The 14,133-nt window shown below is 44.5% G+C and overlaps 1 protein-coding gene across 1 annotated transcript in view; it reads left to right on the plus strand.

Moving 5' to 3' along the window:
* The window catches only part of VMP1 (vacuole membrane protein 1), a 54,071-nt gene that overhangs the window by 9,118 nt on the left and 30,820 nt on the right, over positions 1 to 14,133 (plus strand). The window contains exons 4-6 of the mRNA XM_085879573.1: positions 8,108 to 8,198; positions 8,403 to 8,513; positions 9,057 to 9,224. Of these exons, the coding sequence (XP_085735699.1) occupies positions 8,108 to 8,198; positions 8,403 to 8,513; positions 9,057 to 9,224 (370 nt within the window). The remainder of the gene's footprint in view (positions 1 to 8,107; positions 8,199 to 8,402; positions 8,514 to 9,056; positions 9,225 to 14,133) is intronic.

Genomic DNA, 14,133 nt, shown 5'->3' on the forward strand with positions numbered 1-14,133 from the left:
AAAGAAAAAAACGTCATTCATACATTTTGTTTTGGGAACTGAGGTAACCAGTGAATTTTTTTTTTTGGAGGGGTGGGTGGAGAGGGATGTCTTTTCCTGGATATATGCATTGGCTTGCATCAATAGGTCTTTAAAAAAATAAAAAAGAATTCATGATTGAGAAAAGGACAGTGTGTTATGGGGGCAGCAATCAATAAAAACAACAGACAAATATGAAGGGGCCAGAAGTTGAGGAATCAAAGAGAATGAAAGGACATGTTGAAGGACTGGATGGATTTAGAAAGGATGTTCCAAAGTGTTCAGGAAGGGATGAATGAGGTGAGATTGGAAGACAGCAATGACATCGGGGAGGGAAATGAAGAGAGGATTGTCATAATGAACATCTTCTATCTGGGGAAGCTGAGGCAGGACAGATGATGGAGATAAATAACGTGGTACGAGTCCCACATATATTATATCCAGAAAAATTATGGTGGGACAATAGCAGGTCTTGCACCCCAACATTGCACCAGATGCCTGTGACTCGTGGTCTTGTAGTCCGCAGCATCATAAAGGCCAATGGAGAACTCGGCACAATGAAGAATGTCCATTTGTTGTCTGGCCTGCATGTAGGCCGGTCTGGAAACATGGTCAGCCAAAAAGGAGTCGTGGCATTTCAGAGACTGAACCTCTTCTAACATTCAGCGCACAGGAGATGAATGGGTCATTTATATACACCATCCAGTACTCTATCCTGTTGATATCAATTGCCAAAGAGTGGGTGAAGGAAGATTCCCCAAAATAGGTCACACTGTGTTTTGGCATTGACTAAGTCAGCAAGTGACACATTTTGAGAAATCCTTGATCCTTTTTGGCATGTAGATTCACAAGCAGGGCTACATTTCAGATGGTGTGAAAAACCATATAAATTGCCATTGATTGCAGAAGAGAGATTCAGATCGGAGGTGTCAGGTAGGAAAGAAGAACGCATCAGGAAGTGGATGGTGCAGGGATGATGCTCAAGAGGTTGGGGACAGGCATTTGATGCAAGATTTGTCACTCACCCTTGTCAAAGTGAGTTGGTCATCAAAAGGGATTGAGGGGTTAGAGAAGGAATGCACAATCTATAACTAAAGCAACTTGCCAAAATACCACAATGACTTGGAAGAAAGTGAAAGTTCTGAAAGATTGCTCTCTCGTTACAATTTGTTTGTTTCTCTCAAATGCCTCAAGATTGAGATACAGTTTCTCGGTTCTCTCGAAGGATTGAAAGTTATCCTCACCGTGGTTTGCCTTCCATTTGGAGAATTCTAACTCTTTAACAGGTACTGGAAATATTGGTTTCATACGAGATTGAGGATGACTTTATATTTGAGAGTTCCATGATGAAGCCATGTCCATCGAGCATTGGTCAACTGCTAGATCCTGTGAATTTTTTTTTTTTTTTTAATGCTGAATGACCACATGGCAAAAGAACCATTGTGAACAGAGGAGGAGCATATGATGCAAATGCAACACCGAATTCGGTCTTGAAGTGAGCTTGTCCTGTTGGGAGAGATGAGAGTTGGAAAATTTAGATTGGGTTCGGCCTGCCTCCTCAGTTAGCCTTTGTGAAGGAGTCTTTGATGGTTGATATAATGCCTCCCCAGCTGGTAAGGTGGCATTTGAAGTCTTAACAGAGTAGAATTATGGAAAGGGGTGTTTGGTGGGTGGGGAGGCAGGCAGGGGGTGAAGGGTGGAGAGGGTCGAATCCACATCTGCAGAGAGTGGATAGAATACCAGTGGAAAAAAAGCTTATTGTTCATTCTCCTCTTCCTCTTCCCTTTATAAGGATAGCACCAAGCTTTTGCCTTGACACTCCTTCACTTCTCTCTCTCCTCAGCCAACTCTCAACCACTCCCACCTTCCTGATATCCCTCCTCAACCTATCTACTCTTTGCCATTCGCTCTTCCCCCATCCGCACCAAGTGCCCAGCCCAGCTCAGCTGGCATTTCACCAATCTCCCTGTCAAACTCATCTGCACACCATTCTCCTCCCTCAGTTCATCCATCCTCCTTATATCCACTCTCTTCACTCCTGCAATCCTCTTGATCCAGTTGTTCTCACAAACTTGCAGCCTTTGTTGTCTCTATGTCAGTGCCACCATTTCCAGACCATAAAGGTAGGTCATCATTACACACGATATAAGAACCTTCCCTTTCAATTTCCATGATATTGTTGCGGGGTCAGGTGAGAAGACCACTAGGTGGGGGAAGCTATGTCGATTCCCAACAGACTCCCCGGAATTGTAGGCCGTCGCACACGGATAATTCCATGACGCGGCGGGTCGCTTAACCGACCGTGGACGCCAATAACTCAACCGCGTGACTTTGGGTCCTCCCGTCTTTGGGTTAATCGGGTTGCCTAATTAATCACGTGGTTTAATTACTGGGGAACCACGTCCTCGGTACGCCTTGTCCGAATCGGATCACTTTTCCGGATTGGATGCAGCCGAGCGACACTGCCAAGGACGTACCGCCTAAAAGGAACGGATCATTGGGAATAAAGTCCCGGCTGGAGTAGGATTCGGACCATGCTGGACCAATGGGAGAAAAGACAAAGACGAGCAGGGAACATTCCTAATAATAATTTATTAACAAGCGGGCGAGGAAAAATATGTGGCACAGTAAAGATTTATTGGGGTATGTAATGCAGGGATAGAGGAGAGAGATGTGGGGTGCGACAATAATACAAGCAACTTACGAAAGCAGACACAGGGCAGACTTGACGCGAGATTAATAACAGTAACAACAATAATGATCTTCTACAGACTTACTTAACAGACAGGTGCCAGCACACTCAGACACACAGAAAAAGAAATCCCAATGAGAAGGGACTTTTGCAGCCAGGGAGGGAGGGGGTTGAGGTTATGCTCTCAGTACCTGGGCGTTTCGGGGGAGGGGATGCTCCGAGGTGCGGTACCCGACAGTCGTCGCGTTGTCTCTTGCCCAAGCCGCACGTGTGGAACCTGTGTTCTGAAGGAGGAGCTTGAGTGGAGAAGGGCAGAGTCCAGAGACAGGAGGCGACAAGCAGGAACACACCGCGTGAAAACACCCACACACATCACACCACCCAACGTAGACGGAGGAGCTTCTCTGTCTTTTATAGAGCCGAAAGCTCGGGGGAGGGGATCATGCAGAATTCGTCGTCATCGCCCGAATCGGGCGCTTTGATTGGCCCCGACCCCTCACGTGGTCCGCCAGCTTCGGCCGGGTTTCGGGTAGACGTTGGTGCAGCAGATCCTCCATGGTGGCGCGGCAGCCGGCCCACCTTACAGCGAAAACGCATGTGACTCGCCGCACATGTCTGGTTTCGGATAGACGCTGGTGCAGCAGGCAGATTTACCTCAGGAGTGATCGGAGGGAGGGTACCGTGGGTTGTCGTGGAAGCTCAAAGCGACAGTCCAGCACCTAGCGCATGTCGTGGATTTTGCCTCAGAAAAGAAAAGGAGAGTGGGAATGAAATGGAGGGGAAAATTATTTAATAACCCTAACTATTAGACCATCGCAACACACTCCCCGTTGTCCCGCTAAACAAAAGGAAGGGGTCTCTCTGCACGTATATTAATGGCATAACTGTCTTGGGGCACCTCTCTGTTGTAAGCATGCGGTTCAGAGAACCGCAACAATATATTTCTGTCTGCCTTTTATCCCTCCACTCTTCTTCACGCATTCGCACCCACCTGAATCCCCCTGCACACCTCTGCCTCCAACTTACCATCCCTGGTCACTGTCCTCCCCCCCACCCCCAGATAATCAAACCTATTTAACTGCCTGATCTCCTTCCCCTCTAACCTGATATTCATTTATTAGCTGTGATCTGATCTGATCAAAGATGGCCGACTGGTAGACTGGTGGCCATAGTAGTTGAATATAAATATAGGCTAACCCTTTAACTCCATACAGCAAAATTACGAAAACAACTTGGGCGATGGCATTTTGTCTTTTTTACTTGTTTTCTCTGCTGCCTGACCCACATCACGTCAGTCTTCGCCGTACTCTTCAGCCCATGTTTCTCAAATGCCTTCCTTCCACTCCCCCAATGCTTCCTTCATTTCCCGCCTACTCTCTACCTCAATCGTCAGATCGGCCGCATACAACATCCTCCCCAGAATTCCCCTCATGTTTACATTCCTGCTTAACAGCTCCTTCACCATGGTAAACATTAGTGAGCTGAGAGCGCTTCCCTGTCTCAAACCGATGTTCAGGCTGAACTCTTCAAACATCGTAAGACCATCCAAGACTCTTCCCTTCGTTCCCTTGTACATCCCTTCCACCAACGCAACTTCTGCTTCCAGCACTCCAATCTATCTCAGTGTCGCCATCATCATCTCTCTTGGGACAGTGTCAAACGCCTTCTCCAGGTCCACAAATCCCGATGCCATTTCACCTTACACCTCCAACCTCTTCTCCACCAAGTGTCTCAGCGTGAACATCTCATCCGTCATCCCACTACCCTTTATAAACCTCTGCTTCTCTTCTTCGATCTCCAGCTCCACACTTTCTTATCTTCCCTGTGCAGAATCCTCTCCAGCACCTTCATGACATGATTTAGGAGCTTAATGCCCCCTGTACTTCCCCGGGTCTTGAACATCACCCTTCCCTTTCAATATCGGCACAATTAACCCTGTCCTCAACTCTTTCGGGACTGAACCCTCTTTCATATATACAGTCATGGCTAAAAATATTGGCGCTCTTTCACTTTTTTTCAAATAATCCACTATCTCTTCCAAAAAATTGTTGAAATTTAAAAATATTTTGGTATCCACATATGTATTTCTTTGGTTTGCAGTGGAACAAAACAAAACAAAAACAGCTGAAAAAATTACAAAATCTTTGCTTATTCCACACAGAAATCCTAAAATGGCCTGGACATTATTATTGGCACCTTTTAGAAGATGTTAGAAATAATTAGATTTCAAGTAGGTGATTCTCCTTTACTTTGGAATTGAACTCACCTGTGGTGAGTTGCAGGTGCCTGCAATATAAAAATCACTCATTCAACCAGTTTGAACAGAGAAAATGAGTTATTCTGCTGTTTTGTGTCCCCGTGTGTACCACAATGAGCATGGAGAAAAGAAAGAAAACCAGAGAATTGTCTGTGGAGGTCAGACACAAGATGGTAGCCAAGCATAGACAATCTCAAGGCAACAAGTACATCTCCAGAGACCTTGATGTTCCTGTGTACACCGTACGCAATGTTATTAGGAAGTTTAAGGCCCGTGGCACTGCAGTCAACCTCCCTGGACGTGGCTGCAAGAGAATACTTGATCGAAGATTGCAGTGAAGGATTGTTCGAATGGTGGAGAAAGTGCCGTGATCAACTGCCAAACAGATTCAAGCTGACCTTCAGACACAAGGTACGACAGTTTCAACTCTGACCATCCGTCGCCAACTCGATGAAAGGGGGTTATATGGAAGGAAACCCAGGAGGACCCCACTGCTGAGAGAGACATAAGAAAGCCCAACTGGAGTTTGCCAAAATGCATCTGAACAAGCCAAAATCCTTCTGGGAGAATGTCCTGTGGACAGATGAGACCAAATTAGAGCTTTTTGGTAAAACACATCATCTCTATGTTTACAGAAAACAAAATGAAGCCTTCAAAGAAAAGAACATCTTCCCTACAGTCAACCATGGAGGAGATTCATTGATTCTTTGGGGTTGCTGTGCTGCCTCTGGCACTGCCTGGTGTTGGCTTAATGGTTAGGGCGGCGGGCTTTGGATCCTTATGTCCTGAGTTCAAATCCCGCTCAGCTGTTGAATTAATACCAGGTGGGGCTAACTCGGCCTGTCATCCTTCCGAGGTCGGCAAAATGAGTTCCAGCATGCTGGTATACTGTGTCGGAGTGGCGACCCGTCCAGAATTGTGCCCCATAGCCAAGGAGCCTGCTTAAGCAGCACCAACGCTCTGCACAGAGTATGGTCCCAATCTCATCCTCCCCCTCTTCCTCCTCTGGCACTAGTTACCTTTAATGTGTGCATGGCATCATGAAATCAGGAGATTACCAAGGCATTTTGGAGCGCAATGTTCAACCCAGTGTCAAAAAGCTGGGTCTCCATCAAAGGTCATGGGTCTTGCAGCAGGACAATTACCCCAAACACATTTCAAAAAAGCACCCAGGAATGGTGAAGTGGCCAGCAATGAGTGCAGATTGAAAGCCCATTGAACACCAGTGGGAAGATCTGAAAATAGCAGTTGGGAGAAGGCACCCTTCAAATCTGGGAGAACTGGAGCAGTTTACACAAGAAGAGTGGGCCAAACTACCAGTAGAGAGGTGCAGGAAGCTCATTCATGGCTATAAGAAGCGCTTAACTGCAGTTACTTTGTTCAAAGGTTGTGCTACCAAATATTAAGTCGAGGGTGTCAATAATTTTGTCAATGCCACTTCATTTTACAGCGCGTGCGCTATAGACAATTGCACCGAGTTTGAAATGTCGCCGGTGTCTACCACGTCTCCGGTGTCTTCGGTGTCCCCCCCCTCCCCACGTGCCTCAAGACAGCCAATGACGGCCGTCCGGTCGATGGCAGTGCGTAACCTAAACGGGAATGGTGACAATTGACGGAAATACCCAAGTATTTCAATGGAAATTTGTGAAACTAATGTGTTATATATGTGAAAACCATTAAATTTATTGCTTGACGGAAAAAAAAACAAGAAACTCGCCCCTCTCATGTACGAACGAACGAAAGACGTCATTTCCGCCCATCATTGCATTTCGCGCCGAAAGACGTCATTTCCGCCCACCATCGCATTTCGCGCCGAAAGACGTCATTTCCGCCCACCATCGCATTTCGCGCCGAAAGACGTCATTTCCGTCCACCATCGCATTCCGCGCCGAAAGACGTCATTTCCACCCACCATCGCATTTCACCTTGAACGCCGATCGCTGAAAGCTAAGTTCTTCTTATGCTATCATTCTTTTGCGGCCCCCTGCCACGTTGTATCGAACGATTTCATTCCTTCTGTTATATATATATAAAGGTGCTTATCACAATAATAACAAGATTTTTACAATTCAAATAGTAAGTACGCTTTTTAATTGTTTTTCAACTGAAAAAGCATAAATTGCATATTTTAACATTAGTGTACTCATTTGCTTCACCACACGTGCTATGTTGAAGGATTTCACTTGTTAACCTCCGCCTTCGAAGATGGAGGAAGGTTACTCTTTTCACCCCTGTCTGTTTGTTTGTTTGTTTGTTTGTGAACAGTATTACGGAAAAACTCCTGGACGGATTTCAACGAAACTTGGTGGGAGGATTAGGTATGGTCCAAGGATCATGCCATTAGATTTTGGACTTGGTCCAAAGTCCAATATGGCCGCTATGGCGGCCATTTTGAAAAAAAATAGAATTTTGTTTTTGCATTTCTACATGTTTTAAGTGATTTCCAACCAAAAAAAAATTTCTTAGAGAAAAAAAAAGAAGAAATTTTGCAACTTTTTTTCAAAAAAAATTCGATTTTATTTGAAAAATATTTGAATTTTTTTTTTTGCATTTCTACATGTTTTAAGTGATTTCCAACCCCCCCCAAAAACATTTGTTAGAGAAAAAAAAATTTTGCACCTTTTTTTTTCAAAAAAATTTTCGATTTTATTTTTTTGGCATTTCTACTTGCGCGTCGATCTAGTTTAGTTTATTCAATCGTGGTTCAGTAGAGTCTGATCCGTTTTGACCTATAATGAATAGGATATCAGGTTCACTTAAGTGACCCAGCAGTATTGGCGGCGGAGGTTTTGCACTCTACCGAGTGCTCCCCCTCTAGTTATTATCTGATTTAAAAGGATATATTCAGTTCTGAATCAAAAACAAAGGTTCTGTAATATTAACAGTGAAATCAAGAATTGTTGAGACCAAATATTTGCGTTGATTTCAACTTATTTTTAGAGAAAATTATGAATTATTTGAAAAAAGTGCAAGGGTGCCAATCTTTTTCACCATGACTACATACATACATACATATACATACATACATTCAACAGCCTGTTTTTCCAACTGACTCCAATTGAATGTAATTATAATACTATGCTACTGCGAGGGTGGCAAGACCTGTACTATTTTCTCATCACTGTTCTACCTTGTGGCAGGTTATGGAGATGGAGAGCTTATGTAACTGTTGTTGTCACGCTGCTAGTCGGGCTTGCAGTGGCATATTACATGGAGGGAGAACATCAGGAGGTGAGGATCAGCCGTGACTTGGGAAGGAGTGCTTGGAGTTGTAATATATATATATTTATGATGTCAATGACTGTTGTATAAACAATGATGCAATCACCAAACATGCATTATGATCCTTCAGGCAACATTGTCTCTGAATTGGCTGATATTTTATTGATATTCTTGTTGTATTTGTAATGTGATTGCATGTTGTTGTGTGTGCAGTATGTGCGCCACGTGGAGAAGAAAGTGCTCTGGTGCATCTATTGGCTTGGGCTAGGCATTCTGTCTTCATTTGGCTTGGGTACAGGCTTGCACACCTTCCTACTGTACCTGGTAAGTTATTTATTTGCCCTTAATGGTGGTACACATGTTTTTGACCACTGGTTTTCAAATCTCAGTTCAAATGCTACCGATGGTCTTAAAATATTTTAATAGTCCAAAAGGAACTGTCTGACCGGAAGGCAGTTGGGATGGGAAGTGTTTCACGCTCCTGCCCCGAAACCTCCCACGTATGCCACACATGTCAGTGTGATTGGCCTCTACTTGGACCAGTGAAGGACAATATTATTTTGATTTAAATTTTGAATTGTGATGATTAATCCTGTGCATATCTGTGTACACGTGTAAACGTTAAATCTACCAAGTCGATAAGGCTCAACTAGAACCTGTATTTGTCTGCACCCCCCCCCATACTTGTGCTTTTTCTACATTGTCAATCTAGGAGCTTAGATTTTTATTCAAGATAGTAAATTGCAGTTTGACAACACCATTCTCAAGGGACTTTATTTGGAAAAACGGAATATAAACTTTGTTAGTTTTACTTAGAGGTAATTTTATTGCTAATGTTGCTGTTTGTGTGTGCGATTATATTTTCAGGGCCCACACATAGCATCGGTGACATTGGCGGCATACGAGTGTGATTCTGTAAATTTCCCCGAGCCACCTTACCCAGACGAGATAATCTGTCCCAGCAGTGACACGTTGCCTGAGCACATGACTTTGTGGACCATCATGTCAAAAGTCCGTCTTGAGGCCTGCATGTGGGTAAGGATCTCAGTGACACTACATCGCCTTCTATAAAATAATTGCTTGTAAAGTTTTTATGTTTACTAACTGATTTAATTGACACAATACTTAAAAATAGCATTTTATATGCACTATTGGTATTATATGAGCAATTAAAAGATGGGAGAGGAATTGAGGTTGATCTTGTACAAGGTATAGAGATGAGTGGAAATCGAACCTTGAAGCCCGTGACATGGATGGGTACCTCTTGTGAGCATGATTCACTTGATTGAACTAAATGGAGAAAAATTCTGCGATGCTGGTCTTGAAACGTTCAAAGCAAAATGTTTCCTCAAAGCTCAAGAAAAGAAAAGACGACATGAAGTCAATGCTCAGAATCGAGCTACAACTGGTTTTATTTGCATCAAATGTGGCAGAATATGCCGATTCAGAATTGGACCTTTCTCTCATCAGTGGCACAGGTAATAACTGTGCTAGTATTATTGGACCTCTTAGCTGCATTTAAGATGCCACACCTCTCGTTCAGAGTAGGTGTCTGTGATGTGGCACTTGACTCTTGTCTTGCGAATTGGTCAACCAGTGTCGATGTTAAGGCCCAGTCACACCTTGACGTTTTAGCCAGGAATGGCAACGTATAAAAATGCACGTAAAACGTTGGCGTACGCTGAAGTTTTGAGGTTTTTTAAAAAGTTTTGGTCGTATTCATAACGTGTTGGTCGTATGCATAACGTATTAGTAATGGGAACAGAACGTTTCGTTGTGTTAAAGATAACTTATACCAACGAATGCTTAGCCTGTTGTCGGCGTTCACAACCTATGCCCAACGATAGTTTAACTTGGTCATAGCGCGCTGCACGTATCGCTGACGAACTCGTGGCGTTCTCTGTTAAAAACCTGCGCACGCAGATTTAAATCATAACCGCCTGAAAATTGGAAGTGTCAAAATCGCAGTCACACCTTGACGATTTAGCCAGCGTATGCCGACCTATGAAAAATATGTCTAAAACGCTGGGACACGTCGAATACGGTATGGGTAGGTTGTGTATACGTTGGGAGCACGATGAAAAACAATGAAGTATGCTGGCATATTACGTGGTACGTCTAGTACGTGGTGAAATTTCAAGCATGCTGAAAATTTTACGATGTACTCGACGTATGGCTCACAAGTTCCGCATACGCTGGCATAAGTTCTCGGCACGCTCTGCAATCGTTTACACACGTAGGCCACACGTTACTTGTAAGTTACTCATAAGTCGAAACACGTCGAGGTAATGTTTACCACACCCGAAACTTAATTTTTAGCCTACGAGTAACGTGCTTTGAACCTATTAGTAGCGTGCTTTGAACCTATGTGTAACGTATCTCAAACGCACATTGGCGTATGTAGACGAATTTGATTGACGTCTTTCGGACGACCACAGAACTTACTGAACGTGTTTTTAACTTACAGCTACCGTATAATGGCGTATTGGTAGCGTTTAGGGGAATTGGTATATACAAATGGGCTTCCCGAGAGGAACCCGTCAGTGTTCCAGACTCCATGTTGAGTAGATGTCAATGTCAGAAGCAGTGGCAGTTGCAGTAGCAGCAGTAGTAGTAGTAGTTCGAGAGAATTTAGTGATGTCGATGTTGGTAGTAGTAGTAGTAGTTCGAGAGAATTTAGTGATGTCGATGTTATTAGTAGTAATAATAGTTGTTCGAGAGAATTTACTGATGTCGATGTTGGTAGTAGTAGTAGTAGTATTACTTTCAAGTAACGTGTTGCAAAGTGTGAACAACGTTCGTGTACCGTGCTTACAAAACGTTACTCATAGGTTAGAAATAAGTTTCGGGTACGCTAAACATTACCTCGACGTGTTTTGACTTATGAGTAACTTACAAGTAACGTGTTTCAACGTGTGTCAACGATTGCATAATGTGCCTACAACTTATGGCCAGCGTAGCGGAACGTGTGAGTCATAGTGTGAGCCGGCATACGTCGTAAAATTTCAAACATGAAAAAATTCGAGGAAAACCCAAAAGTTCAACGTTTAAAGCCAGCGTACTATGACGTATGGCAGTGTTTTTCAGTGTGCTCTCAATGTTATCAAAACTTACCCATAACGTATTCGACGTGTACCAGCATTTTAGACAAATTTTCCAAAAATCGGCATAAGCTAGCTAAAACGTCAAGGTGTGACTGGGCCTTTAGCAGTGAAACCTCAGAAGTCTCCTTAATCAGAAAGATAACTTTCACTACTTAAAAATCTTGTGAATAAATTTTTGAAATATCAGCTGCTTTTTTGTTCGTATCCTTTTCTTACCTGTGTTGCAAGCAGAGCGACCTGTTTTAAAAGGCGGTGAATAATCAGAAATATTGCTTGAGAGGGTGATACATTACTGTTACTTGGATAAAATGGAAATGTTGAATAAAAAAGTGTTGAATACAGCTAGTGTTTTCTGAATCTAAATCAATATAAGAAACAAGATTGAATGAGACTCACCATTATTGTAAGGGAAGAAGAAGAAGAAGAAGAAGACGAGGAAGAGTTATTGTTTGAATGTAAATTGAAACCAGCTCAACTATATCATACTGTTTGAAACTGCCCCATCTATCCTCACCTTACTCAACTATATTGTTACGAATTCACGCCCGCCGGCGTGCGATCAACCGCGTGTAGCCAAAAGCGGCCGCCTCGCCCACCGGAACGGACAATTCAGTCATGACCCTCCGGGAACTACCGCCCGGAGCCAGTCACGGGTGGGGGTTTAACCTCACCACGATCGTGCCAATTGCCCACCCGCGCAGGATAGGGTTGCTCGCCAAATTCGACCTACCTAAGTACCTGCGCGAGTGGTCGACCGGGCGATCGTACTTCGCCGCAGGTCGACTTCGGACACGAACCGCTTAAGCGGTTCATTCCGTGCTGCAGAGATAACCGAGCGGAGTTATCGTCGACCTCGACGGTTAGGATTATTTACCGGGCGTTTTAAACCCACTATCAATCCCTTACGTGATGCAAGATGGAGATTCAATAAAAGGAAGGAGACGAAGCAAAGCGGGAAACAGTTCAACAAGCAATGCACATTTATTTACACACACGGAAGCACGTATTTTACAGTCATACAATCATGCAACAAAAGCAAATGCAAGGAAAGAGTTAACACCGAATAAAAGGGGGCAATTATTTGCAACACTTAAACAGTTCTACTTGTTGGACACGGCGCCACAGCATGCATCCTACCCGAAAGAAAAGAAAGCCACCCTCACAGGCAAGGAGGCAGACAGGTCCGTAGAACAAATGTACGTGGATCGGCCAGGTCCACGAGACCGGGAAGGTCTTACCCGCGTCCTCGTGACGCGATGGCGGGCAAGCCGCAATGTTCGCCCGGCTGCGCCCCGACTCCGTGCCCCGGCGTGCTCCGCGCGAGCGGTTTTGTTGGCACCACGTTTAGGGTGGGGGAGGAACGCCCCCCCCGGCACTAACTCAGTGCGGATGGGGGGGGGAATTGCTGATGCTCAGGGAGAGGGTAATGGCTGGCTGGTTTGGACCCCGCGACGAGACGAGCGACCACCACACCGCAACCTCGTTGACGACCTCTGTCTCCACTTGACCCGCGCGAACTCAACTCAACTCCGCACTGAACTGAACTCAACCGAACTCAACTGCCACTCAACTGATCTCAAAACCCAACTCAACCGATCTCAAAACCCAACTCAACACCTGAGTCGCCTTATGTTCGCGTCATTATAGGCCTCAGGAGGAGCCTATATGCAAATATTCAGATCAAAACACGATTGGAGGCGGGGCTACGCCACCCTCTGTTCAGCCATTGGTCGGGCAAAAAGGGGGCGTGAAGCCTTCTTGATCCGAATTCCTCTCTCGGAAAGGCCGCCATTCGCGCTCGCGGCTCAATGCGTTTGGCACCAATCGCCGAACGGGCCCTAGACAGCCCGATGTTCAGTGTTCACAGGTGGTGCGGTTGCTGGCCGTGAAGGAGAGAGGCGAAGGTGGTGGAGTTGTTCGGGTGTTGTTGAGCGTCGTTAGAGAATGGCGGGTGAGGCGATGCTTGCGGGGTTGGGTTGTGGAGGTGAAGGTTGTGGCGGTTTGGTGGAGTTGTTCGGGGGCGTTGTTGATGGTGGAGATTTGGTTGTTGGGGTGGTGTTTGAGTTGTTGGCGGCTTAATGGTCGAAAATAACAATAGAGAAAGAAAAATGGCAAACTCAAAGCGTCGCAGCCCGGATGAATCACACATATTCCCTATATACAACGGGTTTGGGCTAACTACACATGAACTTACCGATATATCTCACCTGAGGACTCTTTATGGTGCAATGCGAATTTCAACAACCGTAACAATATCATACTGTTTGCAGATTGGGGGTTCTGTTATTTCTTGACTAATGGTATCCGCTCTAGCATAATTCTTGACGGATGGACGGCTGGACGGATAGATGGACGGACGCAGGCAGGCAGGCATGCCGAAACCGAGCTCCTTTTACAGTATATTATCAATTTTATCTGACATATCCAGAGACCCAAAGCTGGAGATACAACTTTTACTGCAAAGAAGTGAAACGGCATACCCTCCTACATCAGATCAGCAAATTCAACTGAACAATTTAACTAACTTCTTAAGATGTATTTGTTTCCGAAACGAGCATTGTGCACATGCACAGACAGAGAGGAGTGAGATAATTTATTTATTCTATCAGCCTACCTGGCAGTCAAACAAAATTGAAAATCATTCCAAAGAAGAAACTACCTGTTTTTACGGATGTCATAAAGGACACAGACAATAGGCAAGAATAACAAATGTAATGTGTTGGATAAGGTGGGATAATAGACACTGCGGAAAATGGCGGTTAAACCCAGAATTAATTTATTTATATATTTTAAACGATCTTTATTTGATTTAAATTTAATTATATACTTGAACACTGTGG

Source organism: Eptatretus burgeri, chromosome 4 (genome assembly GCF_056783735.1).
Source record: "Eptatretus burgeri isolate ZD-2024b chromosome 4, Ebu_testis_v1, whole genome shotgun sequence".
In the NCBI taxonomy this organism is placed as follows: Eukaryota; Metazoa; Chordata; class Myxini; order Myxiniformes; family Myxinidae; genus Eptatretus; species Eptatretus burgeri.